Raw genomic sequence first — 24,351 nt, 5'->3', positions numbered from 1 at the left:
GCTTGACAAAGGCCACTACAGAAAGAAACCACATGTTTTCAGAAACAGATTTATGGGCATTTGCAAGGTTTTCACCTTCATCTCTATGATGTTAAGAATAATCCTGCAATTAACTTTGCATTGCTAATATAATTCCAACACTCAAAGAATAATTTCCTGATATTATCATATATGTAAATCCATGAAAGTCCAGTAATTTAGTCCTAAAATACTTCTCACTGAAAGCCTTAAACACTTAACTCACAGATGGGCATTTTGAAAATTCAGTTAACGTTGTATTTCCATTTTATAAAATGCAAGTCCCCAACCAGACAGCATTACAAGTTCTCTATGTTCCAGCACCTCCTATCAAGCCCAGCTATTATGACAAATCAGTTTTATATACAGTATACATTCCACACATGTAAAATGCGTCCTCCAACTCACTCTATTAACTGAGTATTTACTAATAAGACTGTTTAAGCCTACATTGATCACATGTCCCTATTTATGATTTGTGGGGTTAGTGCTTATTGGGTTTTGTGGGGTTCTGTTTGTTTGTTATTAACTGCAACTCTGATATACTCTTTCAAATAAACTGAAATATAACAGAGAACTGAACTGACTTTTGTGCCTAGTTTTCTCTTTATGTGACCAAACTTTGGATCTCTGAAAAACAGAGAAAAACAGAGAAAGTAGTATTTGCAAGTGGCAGTAAGAAAAGACTGACCCCGCATAACTTCACTGCTGTTCAACACACCTGTATTACTAGTGGAAGGTGCCCTACCCATGGCGGAGAGGTTGGAACTACATCATCTTTAAGGTCCCTTCCAACCCAAACTATTCTATGGCTCTATGATTCTACTTTGGAGTTTGATCAATTAAATGACTCAAACCAGAAGCAGGGCTGTGCTCACAGTCATAAATGACTCAAGCACAAGCTACTGACTACAACCTCATTAAGTATTTCAGTATACTCTAGAACTGGCAGCTTTGGAATGTAGTTATCCACCTCCTGTCAACCTCAAGACCCAAACTAGCAAAAGAGCATTGGTATATAGTTCTGCCACTAGTAAACTCTGACTTGCTGAATATGCTTTTTAATAAATCTGTTACAGTAAAAGATCTCTTCTAGTATTGAAACAATAACTCTCTTTTAATAATTCCAGAAAGATCTCATGGAACTACTAACTCAACTCATTATACAAATATACAGAATCTCAGTATGCTACTTAGGAATGGACAAATACAAAGTAAAAATGCTACATGTGTAAGTATTAAATTGCTTTTGAACAGATATTTTTTTCCACTTCTTTAAATCAAACAAAAGTATGTCTCAAACACAGCTTTCTTCTCCGAGCCAGAGCTTAAAATGCCCAAGTACAGTAGTGAAAAAAAACCAGTTGCCTAAAAGGTTTGATGGGTTAGTCCAGTCAACTTAAAATTTAAGGTCCACAAAAGAACAGAAACAATAGTCCATGCTGAATAGTGTACATTCATTAAGAACAAACACCAGTGATCAAACTAAAATTGCTTCAGGAAGTCTCAAAGGATTTTATATTAAGTTCTAATATTGCCCTGATTTATATTAGTCACTTACTGAAAGACAAGAGTATTCAAGAGAACTCATAGCTTCTATTTTTGACATCTATATTTGCAGCTTCGTAGTTCTAAGACAAGCTTATTTTTTTCAGAATATTTTTACTACAGGTATAAATAAAATTGTTATTGGCAATCAACCAAGTGGATATAACGTGTGGGCTGTTAACTTTTTAACAGATTAAAGAAAAATGTCTTTCTTGTTAACTCACTGTGTTCAAAGGGCATTATTTCCTTTTTGAAAGGAATAGTCATTGTCTAGAAAGGCATTTTAAACAAATCCATATTATCAACATCATAACGTATCTACCAAGCTTTACATTTTTAGAATTAAGTTAGTTTAAACCCTTGAGGCACAGCTCTTTCATGCACTGTTTTCTAGACCATAATGAGTCTAAAGATGAATGCAAAACTGAGTAAGGCAGAAGTCCTCTCCTGAGCAAAACAAGTTCCCACGTTCCAAAACTTTTCTTTACTACTCCAACACTTAAAATGATACTCTTCTCCCACTTTTTATTTTGGTTTTTAAATTAAAAGAATCCAACATATTTCTAAACAATTTTCCTCATGCTGCTTAGTGGTTTGAAACATTTTGCTAAAGCTTCTCTCTATAATTTCTGAACTACTAATACTCAAGGCACAAGTGTAAGGTAAAAACTTCAGTCCAACAACCTTTTTCTTTTTAAATAAGAAGACTGTATCAAAATTACAATTTCATAGAATTTATTAATAATAGAATTTGTTAATAATCAGATAAATATTTCAAGTTCTTCTCAAGTCTGCTTCCTTTACTTTCTCCGGCTGTTGACAGAATTTCCTCAAATATGCTAACTATCATTCCTTGCTAAATACTTGACATTTAAAGGTCTTGCACTCTGTCCAATTAGTAGAACACTGAATGACACAGAGAACTCATGCAGGAGAAAAAAACTTTAAAAAAAAAAATCAAGAAGAGCTGAAGCAACAGAAGTTCAAGCTTTGAAGCAATTAATTTCTCTGAAGCACTTAAGCTAAACAATCATTTTGAGTTATATTTGGAATGACTACATATCAGTTTAGACTACACACTCTCCACTGTTGTGGGGTTTTTTTTGGAGCATGTAGTATTTAGTTAAATAGGACAATAGAGCTAAAATTTTCAGTTAATCCACTCACTGATCACAAGTTATTTGACAGCTTTCCATTAATCTTAACATTCACTTATGAAAGCAATAAAACATACTGCAACTCCATTTATTTTTCACCTATTTGCCAACAGAGAGGAGCCACCGAGAAGAAGCTGGGAATAGTAACCTGTAACCACTGTGCACACCGGACTGCTGTCAGAGAAGGTAACTGCTCCTGGCTCTCTCCCAGAGCCCATTAACAGCTCCTGTACTCTACTCTGACACAGAAGGTAACAAGTATTTATCTTAACTAGTGTCATCTAGGAAGCCTGGGATGTAAGCCAAGTTCCAAGAAACATGCCTAGAGTTAGCATTTGAAGTGACCATTAGTGCTCTCTAATCTCAACAGAAATTACAAATAAGCAAACCATTTCAATTTACATCCCATTTAAACAAGAGGAAAAGACACCACACACAACAGCTGTGAGCTTGGAGATTAACTTGTATCTGAAGGCCTTCTTACATATATATCTAAATTTAGGTTTGCTACATCAACTATCTAGATTACTGGGACATTGACACAAAAACCCAGTACAGACTTTTCATTTTGTCAAAAACTTTCACAGGAAAGGGAAGAAATAGTACAAGTACTCCTTTAATATTTTATAAGAAGGACATTAGCAAGATCACCATTTACTGAGCTGATATAACACTTTGCAAGTTTGGTAGTTGCGTTTTGACCTGTAAAGACAGTAGTAAAAAACCTGAAACTCACATTAAGAAAATGCTTGCAGAATACCAGGATAAACTAAGCACAAGGCCTAAAACACTTTTCCTGACAGACAAAAATTCAGAGTTGTAGCCAGGTCTGAATTTGACTCAACATAAGGCAGGAAAATGGCTTTCAGAGTTTTTGTTTTCATGCTGAAGATAGTTATGACACTACTGTGCTCACTATCATAATCAAATTGTTATTTGTTCACTATCTAGTGGACGAAATGGATTTCTTACCTTCAACCCGTGATTCCAAGTACTTATCCAACTCGGCATCTTTTTTCACTGCCTCATCTGAGACCTTAGGAGCATTTGAAAAACAAACTAATACGATACTCATGTTATCACGACTCCCCTACATGACAAAAAAAAAAAAAAAAAAAAAAGAAGTTAGTACCTTTAATCTTATTTTTCATTTTTCTACTCTAATCACATTTTTACTTGTTTCAAATATAGCACTACATATAAACATGGGAAAAAAAGAAACCCTGCAAAAAACCTTTATTTTGATTAATAAGGATCTTTAAGTGTCCCAATGACGCTGCTCACTAAAATCCATTTTACTGATATTGATTGTATATTCTTAGTCTTAAAGTTAAAAATAATTAATGGACTTATTTACATGTCAACCATTTAAAAGTTCTATCAGTAAAGCAGGTCAGAAATTAGACAGCTGTGGAATGTTACCCTAAGCCTAATAGAAAAACAGCTCCTGTTGCAAAATGAAATGCAGAACACTCTTCTAGACTATTAGAACAGCTTAGCTCAAGCTACTGGTTTGTTTCAGTTGGAGGGCATTCATGTAAGACATTACATTCATCACAAGTCCGTTTATCAGAATGCACCTGTCACAGCACCTTGAACCAAGTACAAAATATGAATTCATTTAATACAGCTGAGCTGACCCTACAGACTATGATGTGCTCAGAAACATCTGTCAATGGCTCTTTTAGGTACTAATTTTAATGCCAGTTCTTCACTAGTAAGCTCTGATACCACTTTCCTGATCATATTTCATTTTCAATATTATAATTCACAGCCAAATTTAAAAACACAGTTCTAATTCTCTTACAAAGAGATCAAGCAGACCTATAAACCACTAGTTTATAGTTATATACTAGTTTATAGCTTAACTTTTTTTTCTGTGTCACTGCATATTGTTTCTGTGTAAACCCAATCTACCAGATAGTTCCTATCATCTGTGACAACAAATCCTTCTCCTGAGGCAATTAAGTAGGAATGTGACATTAATTCCTTCAGAAATACTCAGGAGTTAGTCTGCATTCCCCTTTGTATGAAGCATATGGGGACACCTATCAGTTAGTATTATGTGGTACAGTTCACATCCTGAGGACAGAAGACAACATTCTAATATCGTTACAAACTGCAGAGATCTTGGATAGGACTTTGGAAAATAAACATGCAGTCACTGCTCAGTTTTACTGGAGTGACCATCCTTTAGAGTGACCATACTTTAACAAGGCTGGTTGAGTACTTGGTCAGACAAGCCACAGCATTTAAACCAATCATACAGGTATGGTATATGCTGGAAACCAATCATATTTCTGAAAAAAAACCCAAACCACCTACTTACCCTTTATAGTTACCATTCTGAATTTTAGTATTTTCCTCAAAATTGCATGTTTGGTCTGTGGCCCAACAAAGGAACTCTATTTGCACTAGTAGGAGCTGCACTCTTCAGGAAATGCTGGAAACAGTATACCTGTTTAACATGTGTAGACCAACCCAGACTTGCTCCAAAAAAACTACAAATTTGAGGAGTTCAAGCAAGCTCGGATGCAAAACAGTGCTTCTCCAACTCAGTTACAACGAGCTAAGGACACCACTTCAGATGACAGACAAACCCTACCTTGAGGAGGAGATGGTGCAAACACTGGTTTTAGGTAAAAGATGCAAACACAACCCAACTTTAAAGAACAAAAAACTCCACAAAATACTTTCCCCAGCCTTGATTACTTTTATAAATACTGTATTTAGAATCAAAGTTTAGAGGTGGAACCATACGCAAACCTTTATTTTTGCAAATGCTATCACCTCTCCAAGCATAAAGGATGAGGTTGTATATTCTTCAGCAAGGATATACAGTCAAACTGGTATAGAACTTTGAGGAAAGGAAGATGGAGAAGTGGAACAGTAGGCCAGGAACTGCTGTTAACATCTGTACCCATCTAACCAGAAGATAATTTTAGAACAGCTGCTAGGAGAAAAGTTACATACCTTATGTAAACAAGTGTCCACTACCCAATTGCACACTTTTTCCAGGTCATCTGATACTTCAAGTCTAGACTTTACAAATTCACAGAGCTCTTCATTGCTCATTACATCCCAGATTCCATCACAAGCCAAGATGATAAACTCGTCTTCTTCTGCCCTTAAAATTTCACACACCTCAGGCTCTGGAGAAACAAGTTGTTCTGTAGGGCCTTTACCATCAACACATTTGTAGTCATAGTCCCCCAGAGCTCGAGAAACTGCCAATGAACCATTAACACGCTGAATCATTACACTGCCTCCTGCATTCTGGATTCGCTCTTTCTCCCTCGGGTTGCAAGGTTTGTGATCCTGTGTTGAAAAACAGACTTGTCCATTCCTATAGAGAACAGCACGTGAATCACCACAATTGATAAAGTATACATGCTCAGGTGAAATCATAACTCCCACTGCTGTTGAGCCACTTCTGTCCATCCCATTTCTGAGGTCTGAGAAATTGCGCATATACTCATCAATTTTCAAAAAGCCAGTTCTGATTCCACTCTTGACATTTTCCACTGAAGGTTCAAGAGCAGATCCAGGTTTTTCTGTCGCCCTAAAGTCTTCATTGTTAGTGATGTGTTCTAATAAGTGCGTGGAGCAGTAATTTGCAACACGAGATCCCGCGTGACCATCATAGACAGCAAAAAAGGACCAGTCCTCTAAGCCATGGGGAATACCTACAACAGCTGTGTGAGCATCTTCCATTTCCACTCTCCATCCCTGCATACTGCTGAGGCCGTAACGCAAGCCATTCCCTGCACCATGAGCATTATGTTTCTCAGTTTTTGGTTTATCCAAAAATGCACCCATGTTTATGCAATATTGAATCTGGAAAACAGAGAAGAAAAGTCTTATTTATAAAAACACCACTCCATATAAGCTTTGTTTTCCCTTTCCTGTCTTTCTTCTTTATAAAACAAGTGATAAAGCATGTACACGTGCAAAAGTCAACAACTGTGTTGGAGGAAAAATGAATTAATACGTGACACAAATGAACTGTGAACTTACAACCCCCGTTTGCATTTTTAGTGTGAGTTTTTTGTGTGAGGTGCTGTCTTTTTCAAAGAACCACTTCATAAAATTTAAAGTATCTCCATATGAAGGCAGAGTAGTTCACGTACCTTTGCAGCCCTGCCAATTTTGTCATCCTCTGCAGAAACTAATTTATGATGGAAAAATAACAATCATATCACTCCTACTCTTTTTCCAGTTTTATTATCACATGAAGAAAATAAAATTCATGTTCATGAATAAGAACTGACTGCTTCGCATGTACTGTGCTACTTCTGTATCCTTGTAAGGAATGCCAAAAGTGACAATAGGGGGAACATAGACCATTTGCCAAAGGAAACAAGGCAGCAATTCCCACTTCAGTATGAGAAAAATTCTCACAGGATTTTCTTAACAAATTATATTTAGTCCTTTGTATAACACCATTTCAATTTTTACTAGAGAATCACAGAATGGTTTGGACTGGAAAAAACCTTAAAGATCATCTAGTTCCAACCTCTGCCATGGACAGGAAAACCTTCCACAAGACCACATTGCACAAATCCCCATCCAACCTGGTCTTGAACAATTCCAGGGAAGAGGCATCCCCAACTTCCCTGGGCAACCTGTTCCAGTGTATCATCACCCGCACAGTAAAGAATTTCTTTCTCATCTCTTATCCAAACCTACCCTCTTTCAGTTTAAACCCATTACCCCTTGTCCTATCACTATACCTGGTCAATAATCCCTCACCAGTCTTCTTGTATGCCACCTTGAGGTACTGAAAGGCCCCTATAAGGTCTCCCCAAGCTTCTCCAGGCTGAACAACCCCAACCCTGAGCCATCCCTAAAAGACTGTCACATGCGATTTTAAGTTCAAAGATGCATTGGTCTTGATGTTAAAATTTATTCAATTACAAGAGATATAAGCTATCTAAGGGAAGAAAATCATCCACAGAAAGTTATAAGTTTTTCAGAGTTTGGAGACCTATTTCAAAAATGTATGAGAAGAACCATCTCCAGACAGCAAGCTTGCAGGTAAAATGTGAATAATCTACATTGAAGACTTAGAGAACTTCTTCTTTCCTTTCCTGTATTAGACTCAGTTGTCCTATATAGACCTGGAAAACTATCTTGCACTTTACAAAGTTAACAGAGAATACATTCTTTAAGACACAGATCCAGAAACTCAGATGCCACAACTTCTGATCATGCTAAAAATGACCACCCCTTTGACATGAAAATCACAGCAACCTTCATCCAAAAAGAATTGGTGAGAATTCTGCCATGACTGACCCTGTTCTGTCAGTCATTAGGTCTCTGACACAGCAGTACCCACCAAGTCTGCAGAGCCATGATAATTTAGTTCTAGTTTAAGAGTTTGTTACTAGGCCAGAAAGAGGTTCTGCCATTCCCCTCATCTAAACACCTTTTAAGTATACACAGGACTACACACAGATAATTCAAACTTCACACTACCACTCTACCTCAGTGATCTCTGTGAAGTGCTGAGGATCCCCACTATTAGAGGTCTCAACAGCTTATGCCTCTTTAAACTGTCGCCCACTCTTAGTTTAATACAAATTTTTACAAACTTCCCCAAATACTGCAGCAACTCTGTACCTGGTTTACGTTTTAGTCTAGTTTTACTGTCTTAGTCCAGGTTTAATGGCCTTTGATTCAAGTGCTACTAACATTATGCAAAAGGAGCAATGTGGTTCTGTAAGAGACTGAGCATCATGTAACCTGATTAACTTTTATTTTGGGAGGAAAAAAAAAAAAGGTAGGGGAAGCACCTGGCTGAGCCAAATCAGCTGTGAAGTGCTAGAATCTAAACAGCTCATGTTTGAGTACTATGCTATGTTCTACTTACTGATCTTCAAGTTATCTATTTTGACATGGAATAAAACACTGATGGGACTCCAGGTTTAGAAAGATTTGCTGGAAAAGATGATTTCTGAAATAGCTGCTATAAACTGAGGTTTTACATGGACAGCACAAATGCTAATTAACACTGTGCAACTCCCCTGTCCAGTTGAGTCATGAGTACTACTAAGAGTTCCAGTAGTACCATTTATTAGGGAACTCTACACTTGTGTAATTGTAACTGTCTATGTATTAATCTTCTGCTATCAAGTCTGATGTTACCATACACAAATCTTGTACTTAGGAAACTGTCTTATGTAGCTATTAAAGGAATTTTGTGACACTCAAGATAGTATTCTGAGATTTTTTTGCTCTTGAAATTTTATGTACAAACCCAAATCTAACCTTCCCAAAATACTTTTTGTACTTTTAACAACTTTAAAAGTCATTAAGCCCTCTCAAACACATGCAAGCCATTCTAAACTTCCCTTACCTTCCTCACCATTTCAATTTTATTACATTATCTAAAGAATTCCACACATAAGAAACCACAAATATTTTCTTTATTCCTTATCTCTGTATTTACCATCCACTGGCCTCTAATTATATTACCTAGGAGAGCAAAGATGACGAAATGGCTACACAGCTTATGTTGTTGTAAGCTTCACACTGTATACAGTTTGCAAGTGAAACTAGTAAGGTACATTCTATTCACAATTATTTTGTATCATTATTTTTCCTTCTTTATTCAAAAAGAGCATTTGCAACACTGCAAATCAGTGGAAGTGACACACAAAGGGTATTTCATCACGGAGATCCACAGCCAAAACTATTCACAATCCTTCCTCTGGAAACATCTGATTTTGCTTTGGAAAAGAACCCCAAACAAAAAATAATCTGTGTCAAATGGTGTCATAAAAGCAAAGTAAGGCAGTTCAACATACCAATACAAGTGTTTTCACTTGTATTCACTTGTATTTTCACTTGTTTACTGAAAACACTTGTATTGCTTTGTTGAACTGCCTTACTTTGTTCTCAGTTAAGAGCTGAACAAGTTCCACATAGTTTAATAGTTCAAATAACATCAGTAAAGGAGACTAGTGCAAGGATTCTAATAGCTCATGATCACCTATTCACAAATTACACACAATATAAAGCTATTTTATAAGCACATAAAAACATTTTTACTAATAAAACTGTAATATAGGACTGAAATGCTATACCTCCTCCAATAAATGGCAGACATCCTCCAATACTTCAGACTTTCTATGAAACTCCTCTAATTGAGTAAAGTACATCCTTTTGATCTTGAGTTCTTAAGATCAAAAATGTGGAAGAAATCATATGACTGAGTAAGGAAAAAGATCAAAACCTATCTAGTTGCAGAAGCCTGTGAGTTCACTATTGACTGTTGTGTTTTATATATGTAAAATAAAAAATACTATTTAAAAAACCCCCACCAAATGCATTTTTCATACCTTAGAGCTTTACCTATTTCATAAGTAGCTTTGCTTTTTTACAGCTCAGGAGTGAGAAACAAAAAAAAATAAATCATACTATTCAAGATTATGTTCTTAATGTTTGAAATATCCCATTTCCTACTGCAGATCTTTAATAAAGGATGCAGAGATTGACTTGCAATCAGTAAGAAATCCTTGCAATCAGGAATCAACTTGTGTCCTTTGCCTCTTAGGCTTTTATCACACATCTCTGAGAAAAGCATAGCTCTACCTTCTCTGTACCTCAGTCAAAATATCTCAACACTTCTTGAGGGACTCAAGGCATTAAGCCCCAAACATCTTTGTAGAGTAAGATTCAATCTTAAGAGAAAACACAGTCAACAGAAGAACAGATGAAGCGTCCACCTTCAAGCCAGTAATTCAGTTGGTTTAACCAATATATGTAAACTTAAAAATTCAGTACTCTTCAGCTTTGAGATTTAATCTCTAAAGATCTCATCTTTAAAAAAAATTTAATTGTGTAACACATCAGTTTGAGAAAACAACTTAATTTCCTTGTGGTGAAAATGTTTACCTCACATAAAATCATTAGTTCAGATTTTGAAAATTTGGATGACCCTATCTACTGCAGTTCCCAAACTTTCTCGGAAATGTAGAAGGACTTAGTTCTCGTCCATGCTCCACACACTAGTCTTCAAAACTGTATATATTATTCAGATCAAGAATGAAAACCTAGGATTCTCTTCTCCCAACAGTCTTCCCAACTCCAGGAAAAAGGCAAAAGACAAATAATTAAAATTTAAAAAAATCTATTGCCTGGCAAAGACCAACAATCACCAAAGCTCAAAGGATTTTGGAAGGCCTTTATAAAGGAAGAAAATATTGGCCTTTGCCCCCCTCTGGCAATGAATAAACTAAATCTGATCAATACACTGCTAAAGCAGAGGCTCTAACTACTGCTCTAGCTTTACATCAATAGCTAAGCCATTTCCAAGAGAGTTCAGGGCAGCAAGTCCCTAACAAAAGCTGACATCCATTTCCCAGGGCAAAAATCTAACCCTAGGCTTACTTCTCTACAATCCCAATATACATTCTTTGATGTTTCCTACCTGATACAAATCCTACCTGAGGTCCTTATCTCATATACAAGCAACATAAGCAATAATTCAGGCTCAGGAAACCAAAGATATCTAGCATTTTGAGGTACTGAAGTACAAATACAAAAGTCAAGTCCTCTGACATGCAAGAAGAATTCATGACCAATATCCTTTTTGCTCCAGCTACAGTGAAGACTTCCTTTGGTATTAGATCAGCCATATAGTAAAGGGCCTTAAAGTCACATCTGTGTATACACTTGCACTTATGTTTAAGAGACAAACAACTATTCCTGCTACTTATAAATTGGCAAATGGTTCTTGCTCAGTTACAGATATTCACAATTTTCTACTATATCATAAAGGGGAAATAGGCAGTTATTTTAAATGAAAAGCTTGTTCCTTTCCATTTTGATTTATATTTGACAGGCAGAAATACTTACTTGATGGCTGTAATGAAGGCAGCTGTCCTGATTCAAGCTAGGATAGAGTTAATTTTCTTTCTAGTAGCTGGTATAAAGTTATGGTTTGGATACAGTATGAGAATCATGTTGATAACACACTGATGTTTTTAGTTGTTGCTAAGTACTGTTAGCTATACTAAGTCAAGGACTTGTCAGCTTCTCATACCCTGCCAGCAAGAAGGCTAGAGGGGCACAAGAACTCAGGAAGGAACAGAGACAGGACAGCTGGCCCAAACTGGCCAAAGGGATATTGCATATCACATGACATCATAGTCAATATATAAACTGGGAGGAAAGTTGGTCAGGGGCTACTGCTCAGAAACTGGCTGGGCCTTGGTCAGCAAGTGGTGAGCAATTGCATTGTGCATCACTTGTTTTTCATATTTTAATTCTTTTATTATTACAATTTTCTTCCTTTTCTGTCCCATTAAACTGTCTTTAACTCAACCCACAAGTTTTTTCACTTTTATTCTTCTGATTCTCTCTCCCATCTGACTGGAGCTGGGGTAGTGAGTGAGCAGCTGTGTGGTGAGTAGTTGCCAGATGGGGTTAAACCACGACAATCATTTTTGGTGCCCAACACAGGGCACAACAGGTTGAAATAATAACAAACCTGACTAGAACGCATCAGAAGAAATTTGTTATAAGCATTCATTATATTAGTTTAGTCACTGGTCACAATGGTGATGTATTTGCTCTCAAAGGTGGTGTGCTTGTTCGTAAAGTTGCAGTACATAATACTTTACTTTACTTGTATATATTGCCCCATGTGCTGTTTATCACCCATGGGAACCGGCCTAAGGTTATCATGTTGTTGTATTCCATAACACTGTCTAATAATACGACAAAATTGTTGGTCATGAAACCAATCTGGTATTTGTACTCAGCACTGCCGACATCTCCAGACTTCGGGAGCCATCTATAGGAAACTATTACTAATTACAACTTTTACCTTTTCTCCTCAGAGACCCAATCCATGGGGGAGACCGGTACCTACCTTCATCTTCCCCTTCTCCTCCAGGCTAATTAAAACAGTACTTGAGAATTTTTAATATCCTTGGGATGTGGAAGCTAGCATTCCTATTGCTATGTCTTCTGGACATGTTCAAGATGTTGTTTAGGGGTAAACGACTATTTCAGAGCCATACAGAGATCTGCCCTGAGGCTGGACAGTAATAAGTGGCAGGGTGTATGGGCAAGTGCCCAGGACAGGGGGCACCTTCAGTGCTTTGGAACTTCAGCACTGAACAAGCACAAAATCTGGAAAACTATGCTGTCACCCAGATAATACCAGAGAGAATAAAAGTCAGGCAATGTGCTAGGGCTTGGCCCAGGCCTCCTGAGCCCTGTTCAACACTATACAGTAGCTCCGAGGGCAAAAAAAGCCTCTGGATCTGATGGCAAAATGACTGGCACAGCAGCTACTCCAACGCCAGTGACAGACATTGTGGTTAAACCAAAGCACCAACTTCTGTCTGTACCATACTACTATAGACAAGGAGAGATATATATGGAAGTGAGCTCATTTAGAAGGGATGAAGAAGCAGGGCCATCACAAGAAGAGGCAGAACCCATAAAAGAGACAGTAGCCATCTCATGTTTTGGTTAACAGCACACCTCTGAGTGAGCTGCAGTATATGCAAAAAGATTTCAGCCATCAGCCAGGCAAGGACATGATGGAACTGGCTGCTCCAATGCTGGAATAACAGGGCCAGTAGCCTGGAATTAGAGGGTAGGGAGGCTAAGCATCTGCGATCCTGTTCTACAGAAGAGGGCATTAATGGAACAACTGGAAAAGCAGTACAAGCCCTCAGCCCCAGGAAGCAACTCCTGCCAGGTATGAAGGAAAAGTATCTCTTCACTGAAGATGTTAGCTACCCAGGCAAGTGGACTCACTTCAGCAGAGCTCACTGCCATACGGTCAGTGCAGACTAACAGCAGACTATCACAGCCTGAATGAAGTCATGCCCCCTCCAAGTCCAGCCGTGCCAGACACGCTGGAACTTCAATATCAAGAGGAGTCAGAGGCAGCCAAGTGGCATGTCAACTGATAGTGCTAATGCAGTTCTCAACCCCTTTGGCAGCAGAGTGCAGGCCATCCAGTATACCTGGAATTGACAGGTGGAAACACAGACCTACCATTTGCCATGGACTGATCCAGACTGTATTCAAACAAGGCAAAGCTCTAGAACACCTAATACATTGATGACAACATTGCATGGGGTGATACAGCAACAGAAGTTTCTGAGACAGTGAAAAAATAGTTTGAATCCTTCTGAAAGCTGGTTTTGCCATAAAACAAAGAAAGGTCAAGGAACCTGCACAGGAGATCCAGTAATTACCCACAGAATTGCACTTGCTCAAGGATCTGGGTGCACATGGTGGGTAATGCAGAAGGACAAGGAAGTCCAATGTGTACCTCAAGGGGATTTGATTCTGAGTAAGGACAGGCAATGATTTGAATCATATTATGTTATTTGCTATATAATATTGTAAGTCATCGCTACTACAGTTGTTAAATAATAATCAAGCATATTATAGCAGAATTACTCAGATTAATGAAGAACAAATTTTGATGACAGAACTAGACAAGTGCAGCAGTGATGGCTTTAGCATGAAACAATCCAACACTACACATAATCTCTCCTACCATGACAGATGAAGCCCGAAGTCATGGACTAAATAAACTCAACAGACATTGTGGAGGGATGGCCCACAGACTGATAGAAAAGACTATCATGGAATGATATCTGTGTGAATTTATCAAAAGAAAGGAAAGGTGATAGTCATTACTTGGGATGTACTGGAAAGTGTGGGACCTGGGTATGATGCAAATGGTATAGAATCCAACATGTTTTCAGGTCGGATAGAGTCAATTAATTTTCTACTAGTTGGTATAGAATTGTGTTTGGATACAGTATGAGAATAATGTAGATAACACACTGATGTTTTTAGTTGTTGCTATGTAGTGTTTATACTAATTCAAGGACTTTTCTGCTTCTCATACCCTGCCAGCAAGAAGGCTGAAGGGGTACAAGAAGTTGGGAGGATACACAGGCAAGACATTATTTTTTTCCTTCCTTTTCTTCCCCATTAAAAAGTCTGTATCTCAACCCATGAATTTTCTCACTTTTATGATTTGTTTTCCCATCCCCCCTTGGAGAGTGAGGAGGGGGAGCGAGCAAGCAGCTGTGTGGTGCTTAGTGCTGGCTAGGGTTAAACCATAACAGTAACCAACACATAATTAGATTACAAAGGTCTAAAAGCCATAATCAAAGTTCTCATAGATACTATAAAGTAATTTTCAGATCACATGTCAGCTTCAAAGAGAACATCAGAACTAAACTAATACCTTGATGGTCAACAGTCCCAAAGGCAATAATGTATCTTTTCATAATATGAGAGTGGTCCAACATCAATCTTTTAGGCTTAGGTCATAAAAGTGTACTGTAAAATGTCTTTTCCTCAGAAGGATTCACTCAACAGGCTAGTCATTTTTAATAAGTCAGTGCTGTGGAAAACAAACAGCGCCAGAGTTTCCTGTTACAAAACACATGTGCTCCTGCTATAAAAAAAGAATGACGTTTCAACAGAAAAAATGCTGCACTAGATATTAAAGATGTAAATGACAAATAAATAATCAAAGCATCTATGACAAACATTTTCAAAACCCACTGAAAGTGCAGGAAGAAATAACTTCTCTGGTTTAAGGTAAAAAAACAAATTTAGTCTTGGTAGAAAGCTCATCTGTCTCCATCTTCAGTCCCTCACTAGTGTGTATTACGTGCACATGCAGACTTCTATGCCATACCTGTGTCTACACACTGTAGACAGTTTTGAAATTCATAAAGATCCTCTTGTCCTGGTTTGTGCCTCTTCCATTTACAGAAGAAATACTGATATTTTACTCATCTTGTGTTCACTTACAATATACTATTATTATACTATCACTATACTCATAGTATAAATACATAGCATAATGTATGTATACTATATGCAAATTCATTTGATGAGTGAAATCAGCTTTAAGGATCTTGATTTTTGATCCCAGAAAACTTGGTCTCACTTCTTACTTACTGGCTTAAAAATGCTGGCATTATACAAATTTACATTAGGCAAACTGTTACTGAAGCTTTGAGCAAGAGCTCTACTTGAAGCTTGGCTGTAACAACTACTCTAACTACGTAGCCACAAATACTGGCAAAGTCAAACAGAAATGATTGTAATCTAAGAATAAGATGTGAATATTTTACTTCCAAGTAAAAATGAACTACATAAAAGAACAGTGATTACCCCATTCATATGGGGTTTATTTTTTGGGGGGTGTGTGGGTGGATTGTTTTTAAATAATCTGTGGCCATAGGAGTTGTGTTTAGGAAGGATCTCAGCTGACCAAAGATATTGACAGAAAGAAATTAAGCACCACTATAAAACTTAAATATAGAGCCTACTACCAAAAAACTTTTCCTGCCAGGGTATCATGAAAGAAGCCCAAAAGGCTTTTAAACCAGGAATTTCAAAAAATTTTTCAAGTTATCCCCATCATCAGGTAGCATACATGCTTAGGAGCTACAGTTGTAGTTTTGAAATGAATTTCAGCATTTGGGGATGCTGAAAGAAACAGTCGGGGAAAAAGAAACAGTAACAAAGACAAACAAAACACAACTTTCCCTACCACTACTTTTCAACCAGCAAGTTACAAAGAATGTACATTACTTTGAGAATGTACTTGAGCTACTTTAAAAACTGGCCTGGAGCTACAAAACCACCACAGGCACAATTTAGCACTGTAGATTCACATCTATAATCAATGTCAGTAGCACCACCTGAAAACATTATCGCTTCTGCTCTGCCTCAGCTACTCACCACCACATTGTGCCAGCAATTTCTTTTCTTTCAGAACTGCTGGCTGAGATGTTTTTGCCCTTACTCTTTGAACTGTTTCACTGAAGAAGTGCAAAGTTAGCTTTAGTATTTTGAAACTTTGTGACTTTGACTGCATGGGTTTGGAAGCCAGAGCTTAGACAGCAGATCCAAGGGGGCTGTAACCTTCAACAGAAAAGATTGAAAATATAGAAAGGAGCACCAGGAGTGCACCTTTTGAGCTATGCTGTTAACACCAGAAAAATACATATGCTTGTGGTCTTTTCAGAGGTTTATTTTATATTGTTTTTTGCATCTTACTAGAACATGGGTGAAGCTACCTAACTGCAGATCTTCAAGCTCAGCTTATGTAGCAACTATGTGTCTCTCATGGATGAATTGCACACTTCTATGCTGAAGCTTCTTATTTTTCTGGAATGCAGCTTGGTACATACAAAGTTAGAGATCATACCTCAGATACTCGAGATGAAGTTCACAAAAACTTGAAAGGGGACTCTGAATCTGCCTTTCTAATCACAGCATATAGTACAAAGTCACCAGTGCCCAGGTTGATGTCTTTTTAGTCAGGAAACCTTTATCAGGCAGGTTCCCTTTTATTCAAATTGCAGAAGTCAAATTCACATAGTTTTGTGGCCAAATAAAAACTTTAAAAAACATGCAGTGCTTTTCCTAGTTAACTACCCAGAATTTTGTGCTTGCTAGTGTGACTTCTGATAACAGCCCTTAGTTCACATTGTACCACTGCCAGGGACTTAACCAAAGAAATCTGCAGTGTCATTCTCAGTAGGAAAGACTCTACTGTAGTCAGTGTCTTAATTAGTGTCACTCATCTTGGGTCTTCAGGTAACAACTTCAGTTTCTTTACCAAGACTTCCTCCAAACACTACAAAGTCTGGGAAATTCAATCACCTTTATTATCTGCAAACAGTTTATCTGAGTTACAGAGTTACAAAAAGTGATACATAAGATAGGTAAATACCCAGGCTGTTTCATCAAATACAACAAGGCTGGGCCTAGGCAATGCAAAGCAGACTACTGCTGCCAGTACCTGCATGGGACCAGAATGAAGGCTAAAGTCTTTAAGAGTCAAGGTAGCTCTGCATAAGCCACCATTCATGCTCTTCTACCATTTTCTCAGAGTAGAAATTTGGTGCATTGCCATTTCAGTGAAATGGGTCTACCTGGTTAATTCAGATATTACCTGTCCAGGCTTATTAATCCTGGAGTCACATTTTGTCCTTAACTCAAACCCTGCAGCTCAGTATGGCTTTATTATAGCACCCAAAGACTACACGGTACTGTTGCTTATCTCTCCTGACTATATTGTCACAAGATTTACATCCTATGATATTAACTGAAATTCTTTCTGTTTGCCCATATCTGCTCATATTTCCTTAGCCAATAAGAATGTTCTCACTTCTTTCCTGGGCTGTTCAGAACAGATGCACATGTGGCCCTTGGATACTACAAAGCACTGCCCAAGTATAAAAGTGATCCTTCACTACCAAAGTTTATAATTATTTCTATGCAGAATCACCATTTTGGTTCTCTAAATTCAGTAAGAGACCAATTATTTTGAGTGTAAATTTAGCTTGGTCCTTCTTAATCATCAATATAACAAACAGCAGCCAGGTTTTTGTTAAAGAAATAGCACCTCAGATTTTAAGAAAGAGAACCAAAGTTTATCCAATACACTACTGATATTAAATCTGAAGAATTTTACTCATTAGCATGAAGCAGCATGTCACTAGGCATGAGTTCTCTCTTATTCTAAATTTAGGCATTTCAGATAATTTTTCTTACCTCCTTCAATTTGTTTACAGAAAGTTTCAGACAACCTTTGGTGATAATAAGGCAGCAATGAATCATCAATTCATATAATCAATAAATTGTTCCCAAACAGGTCTGAAAGACCAGAATAAGGATTCTGCAACAGGTCTGCAAAACCACAGTAAACCAATACACCTTTATTAACATAATTGAGGGATGACTTCTTGATTCACACAGAAATCTGAGGAAGCTGGACACAAGGGTTGGGCTACATGAATACTAGAGGTCCACTCAAATTAAGTCTGACTGGCACAGTATAAGAAGAGTTGTGCCTTTTTTCAACATGTTACATCACTGCAAAATAAGTATGAGCATTCGATCAACACAACACTAACAAAGAAACCCTCAAAACAAACCACGTTTGAACCCTTCCTTCATTGTAGCAGAACAATCAATGCCACCTCCTTGGCACAAACCTGTCACTGACTTATGACCCTATGCATTACTGAACTTCAGAGTAGGACACATTAGACTGCTTCATAACAACAGTCCAGACTCTTGCCTGCCACTATTGACAAGCGGCAAGCCACTCTATCAAAGACACCCAAATGCAAAATCAAGACTGAAAGGCCTTCACTTGATCATGATTCTGCAGACTGGGCACATGCAATAAAGCTATTTCACAGACAGTCTTCAAAACACATAGTCCCTGTTTAAAAACCGAAATAAATCTTTCAGAAACATAAAAACCAAAATATGCAATCTCTATCACAGGTATTTGTGGAGGATGTGGGGTTTCTTTCCATTACTATAGTTTTATACCACTGAATTTATAACTTTTTTTAAAGTAGTCAGAGTAAAAGAACATTGACTTTCAGTTCCCTACACACAGGTTCAGAAGAAGGTGACAAAGAGCATGACCACTTATCTCCACCGTTGTCAGACAAAGTTAATGATAGAAAACCAGCAGTCAAAACATTTTCACTGACCTGGAAAAAAAGACATCAACCTTTACCCTTGAAAAGGTGATTCAAGAGCTGAAGCTACAGGGGACCTTGTCAAGAAATTTAGAGATTTTCTGTAACTGATTAAAACAGGTAATTTAAGCAGTACTGCTGCTATCAGTGCTCTTGCAGAAATGCAGACCTTGTGGGGAAAAAAGCCACACGCAGACAGTAAGCTGATCCCAACACAGCGGCAAAACATAACTTTTTTACTGACACTGTACAGTCTTCTGTGTGAGAACATACCTTCCCCAAAATCTGGGTCAGCATACATTTTAGGTGGTGAAAAATTACATTTCTTCCCCCAATTAATTAACAGTGCTTTGTATAACAGAAAGAAGCTATACTTGAAATTATATTTCCTCCTATTAAAAAATAGCATTAAACAAAATTCAAATACATCTAGAGAAGAAAAAAACACATAATTTTATCCAGTATGCTCTGAAATTTCTGTTAATCCATGGTCAATTACAAATTGCAAATTAAAACACAGTCAAAGTAAAAGCAACTATATGTTCTCACAAATTTCAAAGTGGCATAATTTGTTCTTACCTGTAATTGTAACCTTGTCAAGGTTCTAGTTCAGTGCTGTAAGAATTAGTTTACATTCCTGCTGCCAAGAAGCACATAACAGAATGACTTGCAAAACCTTGAGATAACAGTACAGGACACAACATCTGCTTTATTTTGATATTTCCTAGAAAGAAACAAAGGAAGCAGTTAGCTACTCCAGATGGTGCACAACAGATTTATACATTAATTTTTTTGTGAATATAACTTTTTCCTAAATAGAAGTGCTTGAACTAAAGCTACACCTGGATGTCAGAAGACCTTTTAACACACTCTCTAAATGTCACATTCAAGATTCATGCTAACAAAGTATCAGATTAAATTCTTCCCTATTTCCTTCACCAACACTGACAAGCACTTAAAAAGTCTTCAGCCAACTACCTGCCATTCAAATCCCTAAATTCAGTAACAGAAGGAATAGCTTTTGCATGCCTCCTAACATCACTCTGCTATTTCTTAATTTTATTCACCTACTCAAATGACAGAGTACACTCCTTGAGTGCTTGATAAGATTTAAACCCACCATGTGTAGCACATGTAATTTCTAAGCTTTTTATTCTGCATGGTTAGATGTAAAAATACACAAGAGTTTAAAACAAAAATAATAAGCTTCAAATGCAAATGTATTTCAGGTCCTCTGAAATAAGAATCATTATATTTCTTTAAAAATAGTTTCTATAAAATTAACCATAAATTCAGCTTGAAATGTAAAAGTAGCAAATAACTAAGAATTCAGATGTGTGGATCTACAAAAGCATCTATCCATTGTTTTGAACAGGATGCAAATGCCCAAACTCCTTCATGGATCAGGAACTACATATTTAATCTTATAAACCACTGCATCTTACAAAAGTTACCATGACAGTACACTACTAGTAAAAGGAATTATTGCAGGAAGAATTCTGCATAACAGCCAGCTCTGTCTGGGGCATGAGGGAAATACAAGCCTTATTGTGACACCGAAGATTTTAAACTGATTACAGCACTCTGATGAGCTGAATGAGTGATAAAGAGGGTCTACTGCAGGTCTTGACTTTAAGCCCACTGATGGAAGAATGGAGCTATGACATTTCATTATGGCTTGTCTCTTTCAAACACTAAATAGTGCTTTTCAACTACCAAAAAGTGTCATAAGCACAAAATTGCTAAAAAGGACTGCTTTGTTACATTTGAAGAACTGTAAGGGTTCAGTAAGTTTTATGCTCATAACTTTTACACTGCTGTAAGCCCTGTATTTTCATCAACATTCTCTCAGGCACTACAACAGGATGGATGGTTTGAGGAACCAAACTAATTCAGAAAAATTCAATTATTTTCTGCCACTTGAGGTCTCCAAACCAGCTTAGGAAATGCAGGATCAGACAAACGCCAATGACAGAAATGCAGAACCAGGCGATGCTGCCAATTCAGATTTGTTCAGAGTATTGTGAAACTAGACCTTAAGAAGCATCCACTAAATCATTAATGAACTCTAAAAAAGTTCTAAAAAAAAAAATCTACTAAATCACTGTACTGGACTACACGGCAAAAGCCCTCCCCAAGAAGTTAAAAAGTTTCAGTAAAAATGTTGTTTCCACATCCAAGAACTCTGGAGAAAAAACCAAAACATAGAAAGCACAGACTCACAAAGTTGCACAAAATAGCCAAACTCCCTCCTCCTAAATACAGGTTGTTCTAGGGCACAGACACAAAACATGTGACAAGAACGCAGCTCCCTCCATGCACTGTCTCCCACCTTCAGAAGATCCCCCCAACTAGGAGAGTACAGGGTGCTTGCACAAGGAAGTGTTCAGGAGCCTCAGTGCTTCTGATGTTACTCCACTGGCTTTAGAAGAGAAGAACTCACAAAAGCAGCCCAGAAGATAAGCATTGTGCTTTTCAGAAGCAAGAGACTTGACCCCTCCCAAATGCTACTCTACAGAGGATGTGAGAGAGAGCATTCCTTAGACAGGGATGACTTTTAGCCAGGAGACAGGTTGCTTACAGTAGGGCAGATTCAAAACAGGTATTTTGGGCTAAGAGCATTTTTCTCCAGAATATGCTTCTATTTATACAAATTCTATCTATACATATAGATATAAACAAGTGAGAAATACAGTATTCAGTGTCCCAAAACACAAAAGCAGTTTAAGGTACATACAACACTCCACCCCTGAACATAGCACAAAGAGGGGACATTACTTCTACTTAATTCTGCACAGTGGTGACTCTTATCTCTCCAAATAAGCTCCACACTTTTTTCCTTCATATGACATTTAGATTTATGATACAGCTTTGGGATAACAAGCTATTATATCCAGCCCCTAATAATTTTTGTGCAAAAAACAGTCACATGCACAAATGCAAATGTTTTGTCCAGATTGCTCATCATAAACTACATCACAAGAATAAAGTCGAATGTTTCTTATTAAAGGCTTAACAAAATTACAAGATGTATTAAGCATTTTATTTGAGTTACTTAAATCTTTGGAGTATGTAAACATAAATACAATAAAAATAACTGAGTAGGACTAGGTCAGTTCAGTACACTTTTTTGCTACTAAGACACCAGCACCCTATAGTAGAATAGTTTTTAACTAAGCAAAACTTAAACATTCCTTGGCTAATAAAGAATTTGAATTTCACCACATTTACAGTATTTGCTTCAGAAGGTAAAGACCATACAGCTAAAGTGAACATAAGTAATCCATTGCTAAAGAACTAAACCAAATATTCCAAAATAAGCACATGAAAAAAAAAATCCAGAGAGATTTGAAAAACCCTACCATATTATTTTACAGGAGGGTAGGCATCAAATGCTGGTATTCCTGATGATTAAATATGCACTTAATAATCCTGGTAGCAAAGCACTAATGATCCTCAAGCCGAATCCTAATATTTAAACCAACAAAACCCACTACAACATCCAGTCCTTTGCAAGTTTCCAGACTGTGGTCAGAGGAGCACCAGATAAACACTGGGTTTATTCTGCCTCACAACCAGCTACGACTCTGACCTTTCATGGACAATCAAATCACTGCTGCTTTAAAACAAGTAAACAAATGAAGCACCTTCACTGACTGAACATGAACAGAAAGAGCTGTGATCTAATGGGCCATGATTGACCTTATGACAGCACAATACCACCACCACCTATATCATCCTCCAGAACTATGAACTCTGTCTATCTGTGTGGATCACACAGATACTAAAAGATTTTGCAGAAGACAGCAGGAGGGAGAAGGAAAAGAGCACTAGTGTGTGCCACAGGTTAGCTAAAAAACTGCAACCTCCCAGCTACATGTTCCCAGCATATGGTAAAGGTAAGATAACATCCCTCTCCAAAGAGAAGCACTCATTAGGCTACCTGATTTTTCTGGGAAGGCAGGAGCACAGACCAAGGGAACGCACTAGTGCTCCAAGTTCATGCAGGAGTTCTTCCTACCTATATGACAAATCCCAAACTAAACCAGGAGTTAATATCTACTTAATTACTTGAGAAAAGGTACAACTTTCACCCTAAAGAGAGAGTTGTTCATCCTCTGTAATAGAAGGGTAATTAATTCTCTCTATATATGCTAAGTGATCCTTGGTTCTACATAAAAACATTGTGAATCAACCAAGACTGGGCAAGGTCTTGATTTGTGTTTCTGTGAGTGTGGGGTTTTTTGTTGTTCCCCCCCACCCTTTCAACAAGGAAGTTGCACTAAAATATTCATATTAAACAGTTAAAGGAAGCAGAATGAACTAAAGTTCAAAATTAAAAACTCTATGAAGCAAGTTTAATCCTATTTGAAGCAGGTAATACAATAATATGGTTTTGTAAAAAGTGTACCAGTATCTTTCCATGGTATTTTAGAATTAACACCCAGGACTTCTTAAAAAAATCTCAGTGTCTTGAAACATTTACTTGGGGTTCCAGTGAAAGTTTAGTTTAGCAGGTTGAAGTTTGCAGCTCAAACTTCTATTGCCAGTTAGTCGTTTGAACTATTAAATGCTGAACTTCCAACAGGAAGCCACTATTATACCAATATTGATAATATCATGGGCTTAGCATTCTAATTAGGCCCATACTTTAAAACATCACCTCAGAAATGGTGGACTTTTTGATACATATCACAAAAGCTACTCTGATCTTTCTTCCTGCAGACCTGCCTTTAAAATGTATTTGTAAGGCACCTTCTTAACTCCTAAACTCTCTGTGACTCACTTTTAGGTAAGCTTTAGATGAGTAAATTCGCACTACAGCTGTGTGGATGTCATGGCAGCAGTGGCAGCTTAAGTTGTATTTGCTCCCAGCAGCTCATTCCCGTTTCCATGCGTGTGGCTGAGCAGACGTACAGACAGCTACGCTGGTACAAGTGAATGCCTGAAGCACAGACTGCTCATCCAGCTTACGAGTAAATCAAACTTTGTTGAATTATACAAGCATAAGATGAAGGAATACCAAAAGCCAGCCTTACTGGAATTCAGAATGCACGTACGCAATCTGTATTTGCCTACCGGGAGATTACTGGCAAGCACTTACTCCTCTGTTC

The 24,351-nt window shown here is 37.5% G+C and overlaps 1 protein-coding gene across 6 annotated transcripts in view; it reads right to left on the bottom strand.

Moving 5' to 3' along the window:
- The window catches only part of PPM1B (protein phosphatase, Mg2+/Mn2+ dependent 1B), a 61,101-nt gene that overhangs the window by 15,135 nt on the left and 21,615 nt on the right, over positions 1-24,351 (bottom strand). For all 6 annotated transcript variants that reach the window (XM_064648389.1, XM_064648387.1, XM_064648388.1 and 3 more), the window contains 3 exons: positions 19,817-19,961; positions 5,697-6,560; positions 3,696-3,813 (listed from right to left, as the gene is read on the bottom strand). In XM_064648389.1, coding sequence (XP_064504459.1) covers positions 3,696-3,813; positions 5,697-6,542 — 964 coding nt within the window. In that variant the 5' untranslated portion in view covers positions 6,543-6,560; positions 19,817-19,961. The remainder of the gene's footprint in view (positions 1-3,695; positions 3,814-5,696; positions 6,561-19,816; positions 19,962-24,351) is intronic.

This window comes from Pseudopipra pipra, chromosome 3 (assembly GCF_036250125.1).
Source record: "Pseudopipra pipra isolate bDixPip1 chromosome 3, bDixPip1.hap1, whole genome shotgun sequence".
In the NCBI taxonomy this organism is placed as follows: Eukaryota; Metazoa; Chordata; class Aves; order Passeriformes; family Pipridae; genus Pseudopipra; species Pseudopipra pipra.
The sequence above is the reverse complement of the archived record's forward strand: the minus strand, read 5'-3'. Positions and strand labels throughout refer to the sequence as shown.